General features: G+C 49.2%; 4 protein-coding genes across 4 annotated transcripts; 2 read left to right on the forward strand and 2 right to left on the reverse strand.

Moving 5' to 3' along the window:
- The first annotated feature begins 7186 nt into the window (after positions 1 to 7186).
- Positions 7187 to 9812, forward strand: LOC101765937 (DEAD-box ATP-dependent RNA helicase 21). Its single transcript, XM_004981962.2, has one exon. It carries the CDS (start codon positions 7267 to 7269, stop codon positions 9499 to 9501), a length of 2235 nt encoding a protein of 744 aa, XP_004982019.1. The 5' UTR covers positions 7187 to 7266; the 3' UTR covers positions 9502 to 9812.
- A 3401-nt stretch (positions 9813 to 13213) lies between these two features.
- LOC101766761 (peptidyl-prolyl cis-trans isomerase FKBP17-2, chloroplastic) lies at positions 13214 to 14370 on the forward strand. Its single transcript, XM_004981964.4, has 2 exons — positions 13214 to 13677; positions 13785 to 14370. The coding sequence occupies exons 1-2, from the start codon at positions 13340 to 13342 to the stop codon at positions 14188 to 14190; spliced, it is 744 nt and encodes a 247-aa protein (XP_004982021.1). The 5' UTR covers positions 13214 to 13339; the 3' UTR covers positions 14191 to 14370.
- Positions 14371 to 14527: 157 nt separating this feature from the next.
- On the reverse strand, positions 14528 to 18460 carry LOC101767176. Its single transcript, XM_012842652.3, has 10 exons — positions 18203 to 18460; positions 18013 to 18082; positions 17458 to 17525; positions 16180 to 16241; positions 15992 to 16073; positions 15671 to 15904; positions 15276 to 15404; positions 15124 to 15185; positions 14926 to 15038; positions 14528 to 14826 (listed from the first exon to the last, which is right to left on the reverse strand). Exons 1-10 carry the CDS (start codon positions 18251 to 18253, stop codon positions 14816 to 14818), a joined length of 882 nt encoding a protein of 293 aa, XP_012698106.1. The 5' UTR covers positions 18254 to 18460; the 3' UTR covers positions 14528 to 14815.
- Positions 18461 to 18838: 378 nt separating this feature from the next.
- On the reverse strand, positions 18839 to 21943 carry LOC101768245 (putative F-box protein At1g65770). Its single transcript, XM_004981967.2, has one exon. The coding sequence runs from the start codon at positions 20436 to 20438 to the stop codon at positions 19296 to 19298; it is 1143 nt and encodes a 380-aa protein (XP_004982024.1). The 5' UTR covers positions 20439 to 21943; the 3' UTR covers positions 18839 to 19295.
- Between the last annotated feature and the right edge of the window lie 65 nt (positions 21944 to 22008).

The following is a 22008-nucleotide window of genomic DNA, read 5'->3' on the forward strand; positions in this document are numbered from 1 at the left end:
CGATGCGAATCTAACGACTCTGGTTTAGTTAGGAGATCCAATGACTAATATTTATCGGGCCAGTATAGTGCCGGCCCATTAAGCGTGTCGTGCCCGTGCCGGCACTGCGGGCTGAATAGGCGGCCCAGGCCCGGCACTAACGTCGTGCCGTGCCTCGCACTAGCACGATAGCTCACGGGCCGGGCCGTTGCCGGACCGTGCTTCTTCGTGTCGTGCTCGAGCCGGCCATCGTGTTAGTGCCAAATGGAAATTTATAAGCGAGGCTGTGTGTGACCTGCGACTGCGAGATGCATCGCATCCAGTGGAGTGAAGTGAAGGCGCGAGGGCGATGCTTGCAGCTTTGCTTTACCTCTAAGCATGGATCCGGGCAGAGGTGAGGTGTTCATCTGTTACTATTAGGATGTGACAGACTGACAGGGTGCCCGTGATTGTTCCCGTCTCCGATCCTGCGAGAGTTGTACTACGGCACGTGGTGTGTGCGATGGGATTATGTGAAGGTATGGAACACGTGAAGTTAGTAGTTAAGCTTACTTCATTAGTTTCAGGAGATCATCAATCGTTTCTTTATTCTGCCAGGAAAGATTGTTCTTGGCGTTGATGGATTGGCTATTGGTACAGACTACAGTACCACGGTTATGCTAGAAACTGGCTACTCTAGTCTAGTCCTAGTCATGTTTGGCATCTGCTGAGACAAAAACATGGATGAATTCTTTAACTTTGAGCGACAAAGAAACATCTTTGTCAAAGTCTATGTCTATATGACCCGTGAGCTAAGAGACTACGTGCCACCATCTCCCCCGTCCTCCCAAGCTCAACGGCCGACCGGCCCTATCTTTGTGACGCGAGATCCTTCTTCCATAGCATGGCGTGCGGCGACTCGTGCAGCGAGTCGCTGCGGCACAAGCAGGCTTCCCATTTTCTTCCGTGGCTGGCTGCGGGGATCCTATCTATATCTTGTGGGAGATAGAGATAGGGGAGAAATCTTCTAGCCCACCTCCAACCCATTAATCTCTTCTCCCATTCTTCCCCGGCAACTCCCAAACTCCCGCCGCCTCCTCCACCACCCCAGCCAGCGGCTGCCGCGCCACCCGTCCACCCACCATTGTGTTAGCACCAAGTGTAGCAAGGACTAGGATCAGAGGCAAGAAGCAAGGGAAGGAAGCAAGATAGATGGATACAGCACCAGAGGTCTGTTGCCTTGAGGAAGAAGAAGAACAGAGTATGTTGTTTACCAAAATTGTCCTCCTTCTTCCCTCCTCTCCAAGCTAATAAGTACTTTGTCTAAAAGCTATTACATGGGCTGGGCCCGATAAGCGAAGGAGATGCTACGCAGACCATTCTGGACCGAAGACTCTTGGGTTAGCTTTCCTGGGCCTGGTGTTCCTGCTTGCCATCGGTTCTTCCTCCTCTGCATTACTGACATTCCCCCTCCGATAAGACGTCGCTTGACCCCAAGCAGGCACAAAAGGATAAAGCTGCTGTAAAGCAGTAGCATCCTCCTAAGTCGCCATTTCCAGCGGCTAATTGGACCATTTCACCAACACCTGCTGCACTGGTTGGACACCCTTGGTGACTAGATGATGATGTAGTATCTTTCCAGACACACGAGGAGAGTCCACATCAGAAGGCATGACAGGAATTACCTCAGTACCTTTAGTGACCGCTTGTTTCAGCTGGCTGACATGGAATACTGGATGGACGGAAGAAGAATCAGGTAGCAATAACTTGTAAGCCACCTTGCCCACCTTAGCAATGATTTTGAATGGACCATAGTATTTGAAAGCAAATTTCTGATTAGCTCGAGGGGCCAATGAAGTCTGCACATATGGTTGCATTTTCAAAAACATCATATCTCCCACAGAAATTGTCTCTCTGACCTATTCTTATCTTCTTATCATTTCATCTGTAGACGAGATCTGGTCAGGTGTTGCTTGAGCAGGGTATTCATAAGCTACCTGTCATATAACCAAGATGATAGTTTTGGAACAGAAACTGTAGTAGCATCATCAATACCAAAATGCTTAGGCTCATATCCATAAAGAGCTTGAAAAGGAGATCTCCCAATAGCAGAATGATAGCATGTGTTGTACCAATACTCTGCTAATAACAACCATTGCGACCACTTGGATGGACATCATTGACAAAGCATCATAGGTATGTTTCCATTATCTGATTCAATCTTTCAGTTTGGCCGTTAGACTGCGGATGATAGGAGGAACTCATCCGAAGAGTCACGTTAGCCAAACGAAATAGCTCTTTCCACCAGAGACTTGTGAAAATCCTATCACGATCAGTAACTATTACCTTTGGCATACCATGCAACTTATATACATTCTCCATGAACAACTTGGCCATAGTAGCAGTAGTAAAGGGGTGATGCATTGGAATAAAGTGGTCATACTTGGTAAGGTAATTCACTACCACCAAAACACAATTTGCTGAGCCTGAAGAAGGAAGACCCTCCACGAAGTCCATTGAAATTATCTGTCAAGCTTCAGCTGGCACTTCCAAAGGCTAAAGCAATCTTGGAAGCTTACTTCTATCTGGTTTTGCTTGCTGACAGACCACATAATGTTTGACAAAGTGAGTAATATTTGATTTCATTCCCTTCCAGGCAAACAATTTCTTCATTCTCATGCGCGTCACTGGGTCTGAATGTCCACCTAATGCACTGCTATGACAGGCTAACAGAAGTTTCTTTTGAAGACCAGGATTGGCCCCAATCTATATCCTTCCCTTGTATCTCATCAACCCATTTTGCAGAGAAAAATTGAGAACAGCCTCTGGATCAATAGCAAGTTTGGCCAGCAATGAGAGGGCCCACTCATCCTGCTGATATCCTGCAATCACATCTTGCATCCATTCTGGAGTAAGAGAAGAAATTGCAGCACACACCATCTCATAAGCTAACTTTTTGGGCAGGGCATCTGCCACTCTATTCTCAACCCCTTCCTTGTACACTACTCTGTATTGAAGGCCAAGGAGTTTAGAAAAGACTTTCTGTTGCCAATGTGTGTGGAGCCTTTGTTCAGTGAGTTGTGTCAAACTTTTCTGATCAATGAAAATGGTGAACTCATTATGCTGCGAGTAACATCTCCACTGTTGTATTGCCATTAGCTTACATAAATACTCCTTCTCATATGTTGATAAGCCTTGTGACTTAGGCCCCAAAGCTTTGCTAATGTAAGCTAATGGATGACCATCTTGCATAAGCACAACCCCTATCCTAGTACCACAAGCATCAGTTTCAATTGAAAAGGGTTTGGAGAAATCTGGCAATGCAAGTACACGTATAGGAGCAGTACATAGTGCTTTTTTAAGAGCTAGAAAGGATTTGTCATGTACAGAAGTCCAGACAAATATGACATTTTTCTTAAGTAGTTCAGTTAATGGTTTGCTAATCACACCATAGCCTTTGCAAATTTCCTGTAATACCCTGCCAGTCAAAAAAACTTCTTAACTGTTTGGAAGAAGTAGGTGTTGGCCACTGAGAAATACTAGAAACTTTTGTAGGATCTGGCTCCACACCTTGTTCACTGATTACATGACCCAGATAAAAAATCTTTCTGTTTGCAAAAGAACATTTAGACAATTTAATTTTCCACTAATCTTTGTCCAATAGCTCAAATACCATTCTGATGTGATTAACATGTTCTTTATACGAGGCAGTGTATATTAGAATATCATCAAAAAATAGTAACACAAATTTTCTTAAATAAGGGGGTCAAAGTAGAATTCATTACTTCTTGGAATGAACCAGGGGCACCTGTGAGGTCAAAATCCATAACTTTGAATTCAAATTGACCACAATATGTTTGCAAGGCTGTTTTGTATTCTTCCCCTGGCTTCATCCTAATTTGGTGAAATCTAGCCCAAAGATCCAAACTAGTGAACCAAGAAACTCCAGCCAGCTCATCTAGAAATTCATCAATTATGGGCACAGGGTACTTGCTCTTGATTGTGATAGCATTAAGATGTCTATAATCCACACAAAACCTCCAAGCATTATCCTTCTTTTTGACCAGTAGCACTGAAGATGAAAATGGACTTGAGCTTTTCCGAATCAGGCCATTCTTCAACATTTCTTTGATCTGCTTCTTAATTTCATCCTCTAGAGCTGGAGCATATCTATAAGGTCTCACTTGAACTGGAGTAGCACCTTCTATTAGAGGTATATCATGGTCACAAGCTCGTGGTGGAGGTAACTCTACAGAGACCTTAAAAAATTCAGCAAATTCCTGAATAAGATCTTATATTTCAGTTGGCATAGACACCATCACTTGATTATCTGTAACAAACACATCAACTGCATAGACTTGGATAATTGTGCCCTCTGGGGTTGCAGGGAGATTGCCATACAGAAGAGCTGTAGAGTCCTTATAAGGAATGGGGCTGTGGAGTTCCAGCCAATCCATGCCAAGAATCATATCATAAGCAGACAATTTGAGAATTTTCAAGTCAATAGAAAACTCATAATTTTCAACTGACCATACTGCCTGTGGCATTTTATATGAGCAATTCAACTTCTCACCATTAGCTACCTGCACTGTCATAGAGAACTGCATAGGAACAACTCCTAATAACTCAGATGCAAGAGTATCACTAAGGAATGAATGAGAGCTACCAGAATCAACTAAAACTTTCATCTGATGACCCTGAATTCGACCAGAAAGACAGAGTGTCTTTGGAGAAGGAATGCCAGTGACAGCAGCCAAGGAAATAGTGAGAAACAACTGATCATCACCAGTATTGGAATCCCTGACTGTTGAGTCATCTTCCTCTTTCAGTTGAAATAATTCCATCAATTCCTGTACTACATATAACTGCACAGTATCTGAACATTTATGGTCTTTAGACCATTTTTCAGCACAATACTAGCATAACCCCTTTGATCTTCTGAAAGTTTTCAAAGCACACCACTTGTCTTCTGCTGAAGAGGCCCAAGTAGATTCTGTCGACTTTCTGTCCTCAAATGAGGAATTCATGTGTTTTGTTTTGCTTGAATGGTTGAGGTGGAACAGGCAAAACGGACTTGAAGTAAGCCTTGCTGGAATAATTGGAGTCCATCTTCTTGCATTCCTTCTTTCGACCGGAATCCAATAACTCCTCCTGCAACTGAGCAAGAACATAGGCAGTATCCAAATCGTGGGGGCATTGAATAAGCACAGAAGCTTTCAATTCATCTTTCAAACCATCAATAAAACGCATGGTATGATGCATAGGATTAGCTTGACCTAATCAATTAAGCCAGCATATTTCTCAATGTATTTAGAGACAGAACCTAACTGCTTAATGTTAAGAAGCTGCCTAACCAAGAACTCATGTTGGTCTCTACCAAAACGATCTAACAACAAGGAAGAAAATTCAGACCAAAGGCAGGATTTAAGCTTGTGGTCTATTGATGGCAACCAATGAGAAGCTGGTGGAACAAAATGCATCATAACAACCATTATCCAACGATGTTGCTCAACATCATATAGCTCAAAGTAATCAACAAATCTACTAAGCCAGAGTTTAGGGTTGGTGCCATCAAACGATGGGAAATTCAACTTAGGAAGCCTACGAGAACCTAAACCTGAAGGACTAGCAGATCTGAAACGATTACCATTGCTAGGTAAATGAGAAACCATAGATTTAGGTGGAGGAGTAGGAAGACGCAACGCACCCTTGATCGAGGGATAAAGCAATGTTGTAACAGACCCATACCCATCCTCCCGGTGGAAGTTGTTGACGCAGTGCCTTGGGCCTGTCGGCTTCACTCGAAGTAGGTGGGCGCTCGGCAGCCGAAGGTGTGATCGACAATAGAGGAGGCTGCCGATCCAGAACCGCATGCTCCCAGTGCTTGTTCAGCTTCCCAACCTCGAGGCGAATGTCATCGACGGTGCCGTCGATGTCGGGTCTCCAATCTTCGAAGGACGACGCCACGCGCTCCAACGCATCCAGACACGTGTCCTGCGCGATCTTAAGGTCCGCGAACTTGCGCTCCCACTTGTCGTCGGACTCGGAGAAGCGATTCTCCCACTTAGACTCTAGCTCATCAAAGTGCTTGGTGAATTCATCAAGTATGATCTTGGTTTCGGGATTCATCGCTCCGTGGCGGCGCTAAAACCAGATATAATGATCATGGGAGAAACGTGATCCAAATCTGCACGAACTAATTCACCCGAGGATCGGCTAGACTGATACCAATTGTTAGCAGCAAGTGTAGCAAGGACTCGGATCAAAGGCAGGAAGCAAGGGAAGGAAGCAAGATAGATGGATACGGCACCAGAGGTCCGTTGCCTTAAGGAAGAAGAAGAACAGAGTATGTTGTTTACCAAAATTGTCCTCCTTCTCCCCTCCTCTCCAGGCTAATAAGTACTTTGTCTAAAAGCTATTACATGGGCTGGGCCCGATAAGTGAAGGAGATGCTATGCAAACCATTCTAGGGCGAAGACTCCTGGGTTAGCTTTCCTGAACCTGGTGTTCCTGCTTGCCATCGGTTCTTTCTCCTCTGCATTACTGACACATTGCCGCTGCCCTCTACCCCACCCTTCCTAATCCGATGCCACTCGTGACCCCCGCCGCCGGCCACCACCCACTGGGTGTCTAGCCCCGTCCGGTCAGCAGCACTCCTGCGCCGCCTTGCCCCCCCTCCCACTGGCCGAAGCGCCACCACCGCTGGGCCTGCCGCCGCTGCCAACCTCCTCCTCTTCTAAGGCCGATGGTCATTAGAACCCCCGAAACCCGGACCTCTAACTCTAAGTACCGCCGGTCTCGATCACCACCTGCGCCCGGCGGCGACCAAGCCGCCGTGCCAGGGCGCCCACCTCCTGCCCCTCTAGCAAGCTTCCTCCCCCCGACCTTGTATCTTGGTGGCGGCGTGCGTGCGAGATGAGAGAGAGGCGGGGAGGCGACGGGAGGAAGAAGGAAGGAGAAAAAATCGTGCGGTCGAGAGTAGCTGCACGAATCTTAAAGATTGGAAGGTCAAGGGCCTATCCATCTTCCGGAAGATGGACAGGATTTCCGCTGGCTGTGGACACAGCGTGGGCCGTGTACAGCGTTTTGCCGAAACTTTGACCCACACACATCTCCAGCACAAATTCAGGCCCACATCTACGTCGGTGCCGCCCGCCATCGAGCCGATGACCAACACGGCCCAATTTGGGAAAGTCGGTAACTTCAGCCCTGGCAACGCGGCCTTCGTTCTGTTCACCGAATCTATCGTCCGCCACACAGGCGCAAACCCTCCTTCCCCCTCGCCACATCTGCCACGCCGCCGCCGCCATGAAGCGCTCAGCCGACGCGATGACGGAGCCGGCGAAGCCCGTGTTCCTCACCAAGGCTGAGCGGGAGCGCCTTGCGCTCGAGCGCCGCCAGGCCGCCGTCTCCGACCAGCGCCGCACCGCGCTCGACCTCCTCCAGTCCCTGCCCCGGCCCCCTCCGCCGCCGCCTCCGGGCGGCCCTCCCCCGTCCGGCTCCAACTCCGCTCCTCGTGAGTCCTCCAGCTCCCACCGAGACTCCTCCGACCGGGACCGGGACAGGGACCGGGACCGGGACCGCCGCCGCGACGACGACTCCCGCCGCGACCGAGATCGGGATCGGGAGCGCGACCGGGACGACTCCTCCCGCCGCGACAGGGACAGGGACAGGGACAGAGACCGAGACCGGCGCGACCGCGACCGGGACAGGGATCGGGAGCGGGAGCGAGACCGGGACAGGGAGCGTGGAGACCGCGGGGACCGGGAGAGGGACCGGCAGGAGAAGATGGCGGAGCGGGAGCGTGAGAAGGAGCTCGACGCGATCAAGGAGCAGTACCTGGGGTCCAAGAAGCCCAAGAAGCGGGTCATCAAGCCCTCGGAGAAGTTCCGCTTCTCCTTCGACTGGGAGAACACCGAGGACACCAGCCGTGACATGAACACCCTCTACCAGTCGCCGCACGAGGCCCGGCTGCTCTTTGGGCGGGGCTTCCTTGCTGGCATCGACCGCCGTGAGCAGAAGAAGGCGGCAGCCGCGCACGAGAAGGAGACCCGTGCGGAGCTGCGGCGCAAGGCTGGTGTGGAGGACCGCCCAGAGGATGATGTGGTGGATAAGAAGAAGGCTGCTGCGGCTGAAATGTATGATGCATTTGACATGCGTGTGGACAGGCACTGGTCTGAGAAGGCGCTTGAGGAGATGACCGAGCGGGATTGGCGTATTTTCCGTGAGGACTTCAATATCTCCTACAAGGGTTCTCGCATACCGCGTCCAATGCGGAAGTGGAGTGAGAGCAAGCTTGGGACTGAGCTGCTTCGTGCCATTGACAAGGCTGGCTATGAAAAACCATCACCAATCCAGATGGCTGCCATTCCACTTGGTCTACAGCAGCGTGATGTTATTGGTATTGCTGAGACAGGTTCTGGCAAGACTGCAGCTTTTGTACTCCCCATGCTGTCGTACATTACCCGACTGCCACCCATAAGTGAGGATAACGAGGCTGAGGGTCCTTATGCTGTTGTCATGGCACCTACTCGTGAGCTTGCTCAACAAATTGAGGAAGAGACTGTGAAATTTGCAACCTATCTGGGCATTAAAGTTGTATCAATTGTTGGTGGTCAGTCCATTGAGGAGCAGGGTTTCAAGATTAGGCAGGGCTGTGAGATTGTAATTGCAACACCTGGCCGGCTTCTTGATTGCTTGGAAAGGAGGTATGCTGTGCTCAACCAGTGCAATTATGTAGTGCTTGATGAGGCTGATAGGATGATTGATATGGGCTTTGAGCCACAAGTTGTTGGTGTCCTTGATGCGATGCCATCAAGTAACTTGAAACCTGAGAATGAGGATGAGGAACTTGATGAGAAGAGGATCTACAGGACAACTTATATGTTTAGTGCCACCATGCCACCTGCTGTAGAGCGTCTTGCTAGGAAGTATCTCCGGAACCCAGTTGTGGTGACAATCGGTACAGCTGGCAAGGCCACTGATCTGATCACCCAGAACGTGATCATGGTGAAGGAGCAAGAGAAGATGTCACGGCTCCAGAAGATACTCATGGATCTTGGAGACAAGACAGCCATTGTGTTCTGCAATACTAAGAAGACAGCGGACATGCGTGCTAAGGATCTGGACAAGGCAGGCTTCCGTGTCACAACCCTACATGGAGGGAAGTCACAAGACCAGAGAGAGATTAGCCTTGACGGATTCAGAAACCGACGTTTCAATGTTCTTGTGGCTACTGATGTTGCAGGGCGTGGTATTGATATTCCTGATGTCGCACATGTGATTAATTATGAGATGCCTAGTTCAATTGACACATACACACATCGCATTGGAAGAACAGGACGTGCTGGAAAGAAGGGAGTAGCAACTTCATTTTTAACGCTGGAGAATACTGATATTTTCTTTGATCTGAAGCAGATGCTCATTCAGAGCAACAGTCCTGTGCCTCCTGAACTTGCAAGACATGAGGCATCAAAATTTAAGCCAGGCTCAATTCCTGATAGACCTCCAAGGAGAAATGACACAGTCTTCGCAAATCATTGAAGCGACCTACTGAAGTAGCGGTTGAAGATCTTTTGGACTAGTATGAGCGCAATTTCTACTGGAAAGAGAGGGATCTAGATTAGTGTTGAAGAGGTACAAAGACTATTATGATTAGAGATATTTTAATTTATGTTTGAAAGCTGGCTTTATATTGTCATAACTTTAGTATGTTTTGGTGATGATTTAGCTGTGGACCATGTGTATCCTATCATAATTTTGTGCTATTTTGCAAGCTTTGACATGGCTGAATTATAGTATTCCCTGTGTATTTTATAAATGCTTTTGGTATATTTAGGTAGCATATTGCTTCAGACTTCGGAGTCATTCTTTTATCATTTTTGCAGAGAGCACATTATCTGACTCTCATTGTGGAGATGTATTGCATGTAGTTCACATCATTTTAGTTCGAAGAGGTGCTAATTTTATTTCTTATTACATTTTATTTTCCTGCTATGTGGTGATTCGGTGATCAATTTTATAACTTTCTCTGACCTTTGATCTGGCAGTAGTACAAAAGAAACTAAATCAATTGGGTCCCTGTTGTTTGCTTTCACTCTGGGCATTTAGAATAATATGGTGAAGTGCAGTGCGCTATACTTCTGAGCCTAGGTTGGTTGTGCTAAAACCAGTTGAATCATTAGTGATGTGGATCATTCTGGCAGCATTTAGAACTTTAAATCCCGTGACAATGTTTTGGCTAGGGAGCAATGATTATACCAAACAAGTGTCCATGCAGAATAATCTTATACGATATTTGTAGATGGTGTCAAATAGTACTAACATAGCATATATTCTGTTTAACTAGTGTTCTATGTTTTTCTATTAGATTATGTATGTTAGTTATATGCTTGTACAAAAAAATTAGTTCTGAATATTTATCTTAGCTGTGGTGTTGCATAGGATAACAAGAGGTACCTGCTAGTCATAAAATTGTTAGGTATAAAGTCTTAAAGCAGTGAACTTTCAGATTTTAATGAAAAATGGTGCATAGACATTTCCCTAGTAGTTTTGGGTGCTCATTATCCATGCAGAAAACAATTTTTGCTAAATAATTCCTCTTATTCGGCTGTTTGCTTCCCTTTGATCCTCACCATTTCAAGTTTGATTTGTGTTTATACGGTCTGAATCCAATATGAAGTTGATGAAGTATGGTATACTGTACTTGTGGATATTGATTCTTGCCAATGATTGAAATCTTAGCAATTATATCCACATGCTTGGATCGCGCCGGGTTTCTTAGGATGCAGAGGTTTCTTAGGGTGCAGATAACAGCAAGTTATGAACCTGTTTTATTTGAGCTATCATCTTTTTTTTTGTTATCCTTTTAATTTATATTGTAGTCTTTTTTTTTCAGTCGTCCGCACGATTTTCATTTGGACCTGTTACATTTGAACGTGGACTTTAATTATCCCTGATGTATATTGACCTTTTGTTTGTAAACATAGCAAGATTGTGATATATTCTGAAGCTCGTTTCGAAGTGATTCTACTCGTTATCATTGGCAATGTTGACACTGTATACAGAGTGTTCAGGAAGGGTGCATTCTATTGTTCAGATGACGTGAACAAGTTCTATTCATCGAAACAAACAAGCACAGGCTCTGAATCAACTGTTCAAGATCATTTCTCCATAATCTCCAAGCCTTATACCACACTAATTTCTTGTGATCACGTCAACTCACATTCAATTACTGGTAAGCAGCACAGCACATTTTACAACCCAAAAAAGGCACACCTAACCGGAAACTAAAGCAGCTCAACACCATTATGAAGAACCCAAAGTAAAATAGTTGCACACCACGTTTGCAGCCATGGTATGCCAAACAATACTAAGGAGCAAGTACAGCGGATACAATTCTAAGTTTCATCGAAACAACAAATGGAAAAGAGCACAGAAGTTCATCGAAACCAAAAAAAAAAAATGGAAAAGAACAGAAGGGTTCGCTCGATCTGCTAAAGGCAATTTCGTCCTAACCACCTATAAACTTAGACGACTATAGTTCGACCCAATGTCACTATTATAACATGCAAATACTCCGTGCAAGCAAACTAAACATCAGAAGCTCAATCAGCTCTGTAGAGTTGCTGTGCGATGTGCCTGCCATGGGATAGAAGACGAGTAGCCGCTGGTGCCGTGAGGAACAGAGAGAGAAGTTGCAGGCCGCTGGTTTGCTTGCTCGTCGCTGACAGAAGCGGAGAAGGAGATGCTGTGCTGCTGATTGGTTCGGCAGAGAAGATGGCTGGTGCTTGGATTGGCTGCTTGTCTGCCTGTGGAGGAGTAGGGATCGATACTTGGCAGTGGAAGAGGAAGAACAGAGGGAGATCGATGGGGCTTCTGCTGATTGGTGTCGTGGAGAAGAAAGAGCAGAGGAGAAAGAACTGGGAGCGGCGGCAACCAGGGACAAGAAAGCCGCCTCCCGCGAACCTGCAGCCGCTCGATCCGCGTAGCCAAGGAAATCTTCAGTGCCGTCGCTTCTTTGCACCATCCGCGTCACCGGGCGCCGCACGCTTCGACACACCCGCGACGGCGGAGCTGCCTTTGCCGCTCGCAGCATCTCCTGGAGCTAGGGCCGTGTGCAGCGGCGGCGGCGGCGCGCGAGGGGATCCGGAGGCACCAACTGGGACGCGGATTCTCCGGAGGTTCGTGCGGCACACGCGCGACGTCGACGGCCGCCATGTCGGCGGCGCCGAATTTTGTAAGAAGCTTCCTGGTTTGGATCGCGATTAATAATCGCGATCCGGTTATTTGCGTATTGCCCCCCATATTTTACAAATACCCCCTCTATTTGGATCAAGATTAATAATCGAGATCCAATTATTTTCATATTGCCCCCCGGATTTTACAAACAACCCCCTAATTTGGATCGCGATCCGAATATTTGCAAAAGGACCCCTAGCCCTGGTTTGGATCGGCTGGCGTCCGGCGTCCTTCCCGCCGGCTACCTGCTCCTGCACCAGCACAGGCTCTCTGGCATCCCTAACTCCTGCCGTGCCGGAACAAGCCGCACAAGCATAAGCACATCCGCAGCCATGTCGAGCTCGCCGTTGTCCGCGCACGAGAATACGCGCGGCAGGGACATGGCCGCCGTGGCCAGAGGAGAGCCGGTGCCCAGGCCCCCGCACGAGCCGGGCAGCGTCGCGGACTCCGACGCTGCCGGACGACGTCGCCGACGGGCGCCGCCCCGTGATCGAGCTGCGCACGGCGCCGACCGACTTCTGCTTCCCGACCCAGAACCAGACGCGGCACTGCTACGTGCGCTACCCCGAGTACCACCGGTGCGTCAAGGCCAAGGACGGCGACGACCGGACGGAGTGCGACAAGTTCCAGCGCTACTACGGGTCTCTCTGCCCGACGGACTGGGTCGTGGAGTGGAACAGGCAGAGGGAGGAAGGGATCTTCCCAGGGCCTATCTGAACCAGCCGCCGATGAACTTGTCACCGGCAATGATCTCTTTCAGCTTGCGTCTGGTAGAATGTACGTGTAATCTAATACCACTAGAACGTGTAACTGAGTTTGTTCAGACTTCAGCAGAGTTCAGGCCTGTTCTTTCTTGGTTCCTTGCCTTGTGTGACTTTATCGTGCTGCTTTCTCTTGGATAAGAAAGTACCCGTGGAGACAAACAGATGACGAGAAACAAGATAAGCCTTCGTGCAGTCGTGCCCGTGTATGTGTGGCCATATTTCCTCGCAGGAACACACATCCAGAACCGACCAAAAAATATCAGAAGAGCTCATATCAGAAACATACAAATGCGGATTTGGTAAAAGAGACGGCAAATATCGACACCGTCATCCTAGGCTCCTAGCTACCTCACCCGAGAGAGAAGCACCGTATCGCCATGGCCACTTTCTTGGGCAGCTCGCCGGCGTTCCTCGCCCGCCCCGTCGCCAAGCCGCACAGCATCTCCTGCGCTCAGCCCCCGCGCCCGCCCAGCGTCCAGAACCAGCCGCCACCCGGCGAGCAGCCGCAGCAGCAGTCCGTGCAGGCGCAGGCGCAGCCGGCGGCGAGGCCGAAGCGCGCGGGTGGCGCGGACTCCACGGACTGGGTGGCCTCGTCGCTGACGCGGCGGTTCGGGATCGGCGCCGGGCTCGCGTGGGCCGGGTTCCTGGCCGTCGGCGTCGTGTCCGAGCAGCTCAAGACCCGCTTCGAGGTCGCCCAGCAGCAGGCCAACACCAAGTCAGTGCCACTCACCCAGCCGTGGCCGTGTTCGTTAGAATAATTCAGTTACAGAGGCCCGCCATTTCCATCCCGTGCCAGCCTGAGGCCTGACACTTGTTGTGCAGGGACGTGGAGCAGGAGCAGGAGGTGGTGCTCCCCAACGGCATCCGGTACTACGAGCTGCGCGTCGGCGGCGGTGACGTCCCGCGCCCCGGCGACCTGGTGGTGATCGACCTGCAAGGCCGGGTGGCCGGCGGCGGCGGGGAGGCGTTCGTGGACACGTTCGGGGAGGGGAAGCGGCCGCTGGCGCTGGTGATGGGTTCCCGGCCCTACACCAGGGGCATGTGCGAGGGCGTCGAGTACGTGCTGCGCTCCATGAGGGCCGGCGGCAAGCGGCGGGTGGTCGTCCCGCCGGGGCTCGGGTTCGGCGACGACGGCGCCGACTTCGGGGAGGAGCACGTGCAGATACCGCCCGGCGCCACGCTCGAGTACGTCGTGCAGGTCGACAAGGTGTCCATCGCGCCGGCGTGAGGCGCGGGTAGATAGATCACAGTCGCCATGAGACAAGTTTCTCCTTTAATCGTCGAGCTTGCACACTGTTTATCTCATTAAATGAACTGTTTTGGGGGAGTTTTGCTTCTCAGAAACAGATTTTTTAAAAAAATAAACTTTCTTGCAAGCTACCTAATCCTATCTTTCAAGTTTTCGTTACTGCCTGGCTTTTGTTTCCTTTGGTTCCAAATCGACCTGTATAGATAGGAAAACAAAAGAAAAAAATGCTTCTGCAGGGGAGAAGGCATGGGCAACAAGGTACAAGCTCAGAAGTCAGGAGTATACTAACACGAGAATATAAGATACAAAAATACCATGGCTGCGTAACAGATACTGCCAAATTGGGATACTCACTACTGGCTCACAGTTCGCTCAAGTCACTTAGAAGATGCACTTGTTGCATGATCTAACTCACTACTGATCTGCGCATGGAGACAAAGGGGGCACAAAAGGAAATCTAACTTTTAGCCAACAAGATACATGTTTCTGAGCCTCACGAGTGATAAATAAGGATAAACTTCAGTGCAAGCCCTTGGAACCGAAGGGGAAATAATTGCCACGTACACAAACAACAACCTAAATTTAGGCTGACCCGTCAATGGGTTCACTGTAGTTCTGTCAAAAACAAAAGGAAACCATAAATACACTGCAGGCATATACTATACATGTCTGTCACTGAAGACCAGCAGAACAATTTGGCACGCTTCACTCAACTGATAGGATCACTTCCCGGGCCAGGATTGTAGAGGGGGAGCTCAAGGAGGAAGGCGACCTTGAACCATGCAGGCAGGGCTCCATAAACAGCAGGTGGCAATGGGATAAGGGGACTGAAGAGAACAATAAACACGCTAATCAGTTAATCTGCGCTGCTGAAAACCAGGGGTTGGACTCTGGAGAGAAATTTATGTCTACCTTGTAGTGTTCTTGTATACACGGTATTCCTCCATTCGTCCATAGCGCTTATCAGCAGATGACTTTGCAATAGAAATATGAAGGATATAATGTGTTAGTATTTTGCAAGCACTATAGTTATGCCATCTGAACGCACAAAAACAGTTGCTGACCTCAAGGAGTGGGATTCCACTAACGAAAAGTAGCAGAAGTGTCAGGAATATAGGTCCCAAAATCACAAGCCATTCAGCACCTGAGAGAACTGGGGTTGATGCTACAAATACTCCCCACCAAAGGAATATCTGCACCAGATTCAATTGTTATACAGATGTCGGTCACTTTTCAATATTGATGTATATGAATAAAACTAATCGGCATCATAAAGGCTGTATGTAGAATATTCTGTACTTGCAATCAAAATTCATCAGCATGTAAACGACAATATGCATTGAGATCACTACACAAACCATTACTAACAAGTAGCTATTCTAAGGGCAGCTGAGTTTTTGCTATCTTACTGAATTAACTGGAGTATACAAGGTCAGTGAGTGTACATGAAATAACTAACCTCCCCAAAGTAATTCGGGTGGCGAGTATACTTCCAGAGTCCCACATCACACCACTTTCCCCTATTACTTGGAGAGTTCTTGAACACAAGCTTCTGCTGATCAGCTGTTGCTTCTACGCATATCCCAACCAACCACATTATCCAACCAATTATATCCCTGGCTTCAATCGGGGGGTTTCTGTCACTTGCATTCACAACAGTGACAGGCAAGCTGACAGACCAAACCCACACAGCCTGCCCAAGCAGGAAAAATGGCCTGGTGAGTATTCTTGTGAAAATCATGATCAGATCTAATAGCAGAACACAAGTAGCAAAAGGTACCTGGAAAGTCCAGAAAACTGCTAGTTTCCCCAAATTATCACGCATTTCATCAAACCGGCGATCTTCACCCCATTGCATAATCCTGGAAATTACTAGGAAACAGAAGCATTAGCAATTTATTGAACAACATCGACATGTTTTTGGTCATGCTAAATGATTATTTGTCATGTAACAGCAATACAGCATACCTCATCAATAAAAACAGTCCCAGGCGAAGGCCCCAGATTGTGACAAGCACTGTCAGCACAATCTGAAACAAAGATCAAGTTTTTTTAATGCACAAATTTTAAAATGATCTTTATTTATTCCTACAAAGGATATCGCAAATAAACTATTACTGCAGTGTAAGGGCACTATCCTTTTGTTTCATTTCCTTTTAAAAGAAACAAAGCTATTTTTGAGACTTTATGCTCATCTCTTTCCCAGCATTTTTTTATAGATTTTATAGGAAGAAAAACATGCCTACTCCCTCCATCCCGAAAAACATGTCATTCTAGGAATTTTAGGACAGATTAATAAGAAGGTAAAATGACCTTGTTTGCCCCTGTTTATTAGCCATATTTGGCACTAATTGATAGCCGAATGCGCATGCACATACCAAATAGGGTAAAATGACTTGTTTTTTGGGACAAATTTTGAATCCTAGAATGACATGTTTTTTGGAACGGAGGGAATATATTCCTTTCCTACGAAGATGGAATCAGATGACCATGTCTCGATGGATTCACTTAACATGATTAAAAAATTTCAGTTTCTAATTTTAACATAAGCGACAAAATAGTTCTGCTAGCTTTAACAACAATGTAAAATTTGCAGCATCTAAGTTTAACAATTGTTCTAATCTAATTTTAATGTTACTGACAATTCTGCTAGTTTTACAAACATTGACAAATTTGAGGCATCTAATTTTAATGTAAGTTGGTGAAGCAATTCTGCTAGCTTTACAAACATTGTTGAATTTGCCGTGTCTACTATAATTATCGAAGCAATCCTGCTAGCTTTGTAAACTTTGTTATTTAATATTAGATACTGCAGAGGTAGTTTTAACCGTGCTAGATTGCCACAAATACCATAGTACACAGCACCTCCAGCTAAACATCAATAAAATCACGGTAACTCCAGAGATCTATGACCTAGAGAAACAGAGAATGCAACTCAAAATTCCCAATAAATAGCTTGCGGGTCATGCTGCAGCTACCATAACTCACATTTTCACTCAATGACAGAAATTCAGTAAGAAAAGGTAAATCCAGTTTATGTAATCCACATAGTCAACTGCTAGTAACAAAGTTGTTGCGGCAATTGGCCAATAGATTTTGTTTCAAGTGTTTGCTCCAAAAAAATAGACAGTGCAGCATAAATGAAAAGGCTCCAGTAGTTCTGATGAATTCAGGCTTTTTCCCTACTGAACCAACCAGACTATGTTTACATTGAAGCGAATAGATTTACCATCAACAAACTATTACCTGACGGAAATGCCATGCTCCCTTCAAAACTAGTGTTAGGATGGCGATTATGACAAAATTTGTACTGCCTGGAAAGAGGAACACAAATCATGGTGGGGAGAAAAAACAACAAAGCTAGTATGCTACAAAGAACTTGTGTCAGTTCAGACTTCAGAGGCTGGTACACAGATAACCAGCTTTATCAGATAGATTGTCCAGAACGCAAGGTTGACTTGTAAAAATAAAGGATAGGTTGCATGTAAGCTCACAAAAACAAGTAGGAAAATTATAGTACTGGAGAGATTATTATATGTCGGGCAGTAGTTGATTGTTGGAGCAACGGAGGCCGCACAAACTGTCATTAACCAATCTTGCTAACGGTCATCCAAACTGAACTCCCGAGGAAAACTAATCACGACAAAACCAATACCCTCCAAGCATTAGCAGCAAACTAAATTCACATTCCCCGCCGGAATTATGCTAGAAATTGCGCCTTATTTAGTTATTAAGGACAGCTATGGAAAGTTGGCAACCCATTCAAGCCTCAATTAGGCGAGAGCTGGCCGAGGTAGTTACCTGCAAAATCCGTGACCTTGTCGAACCGGAGGAGAGCCGTGATGATGAAGAACATCAGCTGGTACCCCACCTACACGCACCACCACCGAGAAGGGAACGAGGGGGTTAGCAAACCCTCACGGTCGGAGAACCGCGCGTTCCAGAATTTGCTCAAGGAGACGAGAGGGAAGGGGGGGAGTTGGGGGCTTACGGTGACGATGGCGGTGAGCGCCAGGAAGTGCGAATCCAGCACGGTCCCCATGGCTCCGGGGTCTCTGTTTCGCCTCGAACCGCCTCGACGCAGCTCGTGGTAATGGAGGCGCGCGTTAATTGCGAGGAGAGCTGTAGCGAGCGAGTATTTAGCGAGGTGGGTTTGGTCGACGGCCGATGCGGCGGAGGCCGGTGGGAGTCATCCCCATAGGCCACAGCCCCGGGGCGCGCTTGTGGCCAGGGTTGAGACAGGGAGGCTGGTGTTGGACCGGACCAGCCTGTGCTGCGACCGCGAATACTTGCGCAGCGGGCTATGCAAATGCTTGGCCCAAAGCGAAAGGCGCGGGGAGGAAGAAAAGGAGAACGGATCACCAATGTTGCACGCCGAATCTCCGGAGATGGAGAACGAGATCGCCCACTTCTTTGAAGAGAAGATTGCAGCCCACCACGGCACCACATAGGAAACAAGTTACTGACATCCTAACAGAAGTCGACAATCTTGCAATTACTGATGAACATTGTTAGCTTGGGAAATTTTCAAAAGTCCTATCTGGTTGTCAAAGGACCCGTTCTGTAACGCGAATTTATGAGAATTCATGCAGAAATTAAATTGTACTAGTATATGTGGCGAAATAACAGGAGGGCGCCAAATATGCCGAGGGCGAAATAACAGGACTATGCCGAGGAATCATGACACAATAACACACATAAATTATATCGTTACCAGACAAATATGCATATACTGACACACGGAAGTGGAAGAATCCACAGGCAAAGCGAGGAAGCCTGGAGAACGCAGACAGGAAAGAAAGAGTAGCGTGCTCGATCAAGATGATTCAGCAACGCCATCATGCTCTTAGGACAGACAGATTGCAAGATGCACCCCCGACGAACTCATCGACGAACCATCCGACACCTAGTAGTAGACAAGCGAACGGAACTCGAACGCATCACGACTAGGAGGGGTAGTCTAGCAAATTTAAGGATCGGGATCGGATCATAATAATATATAATTTTAAGTTAGAAATGAATAGAGCTGAGTTGGATGGTGAAGAAAGCGGGCGTGGTCCATTCCCACTGATCACGACTCGTTTTCACGGCTGCGAGTACACCTGCGCGAACCAGAAGCACGGCGGCTTGTACCCTTCCGCGGTCGGGAGCGCCTCCACGACCTCGATCCGCTTGTGCCTGCCCGCGAGGCTGTACGCCCACACCCGCGTCTCCCCCTCGAGGTCCACGGCGAAGTACACCGTGTTGGGCCTCAGCGCGGGGCACTCCGCGGTGGACGCGGCGACGGCGCCCGTCGCGTCCACGAGCACCGCGGCGTCGCCGATGTCCTCCGTCTCCTCCCACGTCTCGCCGCACTCGTCCAGCACGCGCACCACGAACCCCTCCCCGCCGGCCGCGCGCACGGGGCGGAGCAGCTCCACCTGCATCAGCTCGCCGCGGGGGGACTCCACCAAGAAGCTGCGCTCCACGTACGCGCTCGGGCGGCGCGTCACGGAGGGGATGATCTCGGGGGACGCCGACCCCAGCCCGTGGAGCTCCGGGAACATGTACATCATCCCGTACCGCGTGTTGGCGTAGAGCTGGCCCCGGTGGACGACGACGTCGATCACGGCCGGGATGCTGGTCGGCGCCACGGACTTCCACGCGCGGTCCCCCGGCCGCGCCGTGGCCCACTGGTTGCGGTGCTGCAGCTGGCGGTAGATGGCGACCACCATCACCCCGCCGTCCGGGGTGGGCACCGGGACGGCCTTCTGGATCAGGGCGCCGACGGGGAGGACGCCGCCGCCGCGGTGCTGGACCTGGAGGCCCTCGACGCGGGCGACGAGCGGGAGCGTGGCGACGGGCGGGAGCGGCCAGCGCCCGCCCGTGACGGGGTCGAGCAGGTGCATCTCGCCGCGGTCGTCGGCGGCCACGATCGCGCCGCGCGCGGAGCCGAGGGGCACGAACCGGCGCGAGGTCAAGCGGCCGAGGCGCGCGGGGAGGGTGGCAACGGGCACCTCGTGGTCGGCGCGCACGACTAGGCGGCCGTGGTCGTGGTCCGTTGCGACATCGGCGGGGAGGAGCAGCCAGGGGCGGTCGGGGCGAGGCTGGCCGCGGCGGGTGGTGAAGGCGGTGGCCGCGGCGCGCCAGGAGGCGCAGACGGCGCGGAAGCGGAGGAGGTCGAGGGACGGGAGGCGCACGACGACGAGGTCGAGCAGATCCCCGTGGAGCCCCGTCCAGTCCGCCATGGCGATCGCGGGTGACGTCGTGGGGAGGAGTGGAGCAGAGGGGTGGGGGGGTTATATTGTGGGATCGCGGCGAGGGGCGGCGGAGGAGCGACGGTCGCGGGGCGGCTGCCCATTTTGGGATAAAAGGGGGCTCCGTTCCGGGGGTTGCTTGCTTCTCACGCGCGTCGATTTGGGGGTGGTTTGGTTGTTTTTATTGTACTTTCTAAGCTGGTCGATTGGGCCGAGAAAATTCCGCACCGGCCCGTCAGAGATTTAAGCCTGTTGTGATGGGGATCATCGAGCAAGTGTTACCCTCGCGTCGCCGTCGCCACTCGCCAGAGGCTGCGGGATTCTCCCGTTGCCGCCGCACGCCGGGGACCCTGAGCTCCCCGCTCCGCCGACGCACGCCACCACAGAGGAATCGCTGAGTTCCTCGTCCAGCGGGGTGAAGGGACGCTCCCGCTGACCCGGATCCTAGATCCAGAAAGATCCAGAAGGGGGGCACCCGAGGTGGTGGAGCCCGGGCAAGGCAGCGGCGGAGCTTCTACGAGCCGATGGCGAGAACTCGGCGCTGCTGCGGGAGCTTAACGACGTGGCTGTCGAAGGGAAGCCAGCCTCGAGCGTAGCGGCGGAAGCAATCCCTGGATGAGCGGTCCTGGACGTGGCCGTGGAAAGGGTGACGACCTTGAGCATGGTGGTGGTCCTGGAAGCTTCGACGATCTCGACCGCAGCGGCGGAAGCAATCCCCGGTGAATCCGTTGTTCCTTGTTCCCCCTTCTCCCCTTTCTCTTCCCTGTCTTATTTTTTTCACATGCCTTTCCCATTTCATTTACGTCTCTTCAGATTAGGAGTTCACTAGGCTGATGAAGGCGGGGCCATGACAGATGTTGTAGGTAGCAGATCAGGGCGATCCCCATGTCGATATGGGCAGGGTGCGGTAGATGCGTGCACAGTGACTTACAAGCCCATTTGTGTTGATCGATTGCGTATGGATTTTTTTTCAGGTTCCTGCTTAGTGCTTGTAGAAGCATTTAACTAGTTGCATCTTAGATTCCACACCGAGCACTGGTCATGATGTGCTACTCTCTCAAAGTCTTATTTGCTTATATCATACTCTCCTAATGTTTTTTCTAATTTCATTCCGAGTGTGCCTTTTAGCATTTTCATTCCATTTTATTGTTTGATAGGAAGCATAATGCCTTGATATTTACTGGACCGATACTTCAAGGACTTTCTCTAGGATGCCTTGTTTAGTTTCTAATATTGTGTTCACTGTCTACAATCTCAATGCATAATTCTTTCACTTTCCAGTAATCACTTGTTAGTGTAGTGACTACCTAGCTACTCTGTATTAGATATCGATGTGTTGTTCTCTTACATGTTTAGCTTGGTTTTCTGTCTTCCATCAGGATCGATTTCCTCATGCGCATTGTGATAATGGTTCAGCATTCCTTTTTATCTAGTTTTTGATTTTATTTCTCCAGAAAGGTCAGAATAATCTTATGCTTTAACCAAATATACTCCTATGTCTTTGTAGGTTTTCCCGAGAATTGATAGTGACAATAATGGATCAATTGATGAGTCTGCAATA

Source organism: Setaria italica, chromosome IX (assembly GCF_000263155.2).
Source record: "Setaria italica strain Yugu1 chromosome IX, Setaria_italica_v2.0, whole genome shotgun sequence".
NCBI classification, from domain to species: domain Eukaryota; kingdom Viridiplantae; phylum Streptophyta; class Magnoliopsida; order Poales; family Poaceae; genus Setaria; species Setaria italica.

Bases quoted from the DNA above. Each gene is read 5' to 3' on its own strand.
- LOC101765937 (XM_004981962.2), top strand. From the start codon at position 7,267: ATGAAGCGCTCAGCCGACGCGATGACGGAGCCGGCGAAGCCCGTGTTC.
- LOC101766761 (XM_004981964.4), top strand. From the start codon at position 13,340: ATGGCCACTTTCTTGGGCAGCTCGCCGGCGTTCCTCGCCCGCCCCGTC. The intron at 13,678-13,784 runs GTCAGTGCCACT...CTTGTTGTGCAG, and splicing joins CAGCAGCAGGCCAACACCAA to GGACGTGGAGCAGGAGCAGG.
- LOC101768245 (XM_004981967.2), bottom strand. From the start codon at position 20,438: ATGGCGGACTGGACGGGGCTCCACGGGGATCTGCTCGACCTCGTCGTC.
- LOC101767176 (XM_012842652.3), bottom strand. From the start codon at position 18,253: ATGGGGACCGTGCTGGATTCGCACTTCCTGGCGCTCACCGCCATCGTC. The intron at 18,083-18,202 runs GTAAGCCCCCAA...TGGTGCGTGTAG, and splicing joins CGCTCACCGCCATCGTCACC to GTGGGGTACCAGCTGATGTT. The intron at 16,074-16,179 runs GTATGCTGTATT...AGTAATTTCCAG, and splicing joins GGACTGTTTTTATTGATGAG to GATTATGCAATGGGGTGAAG.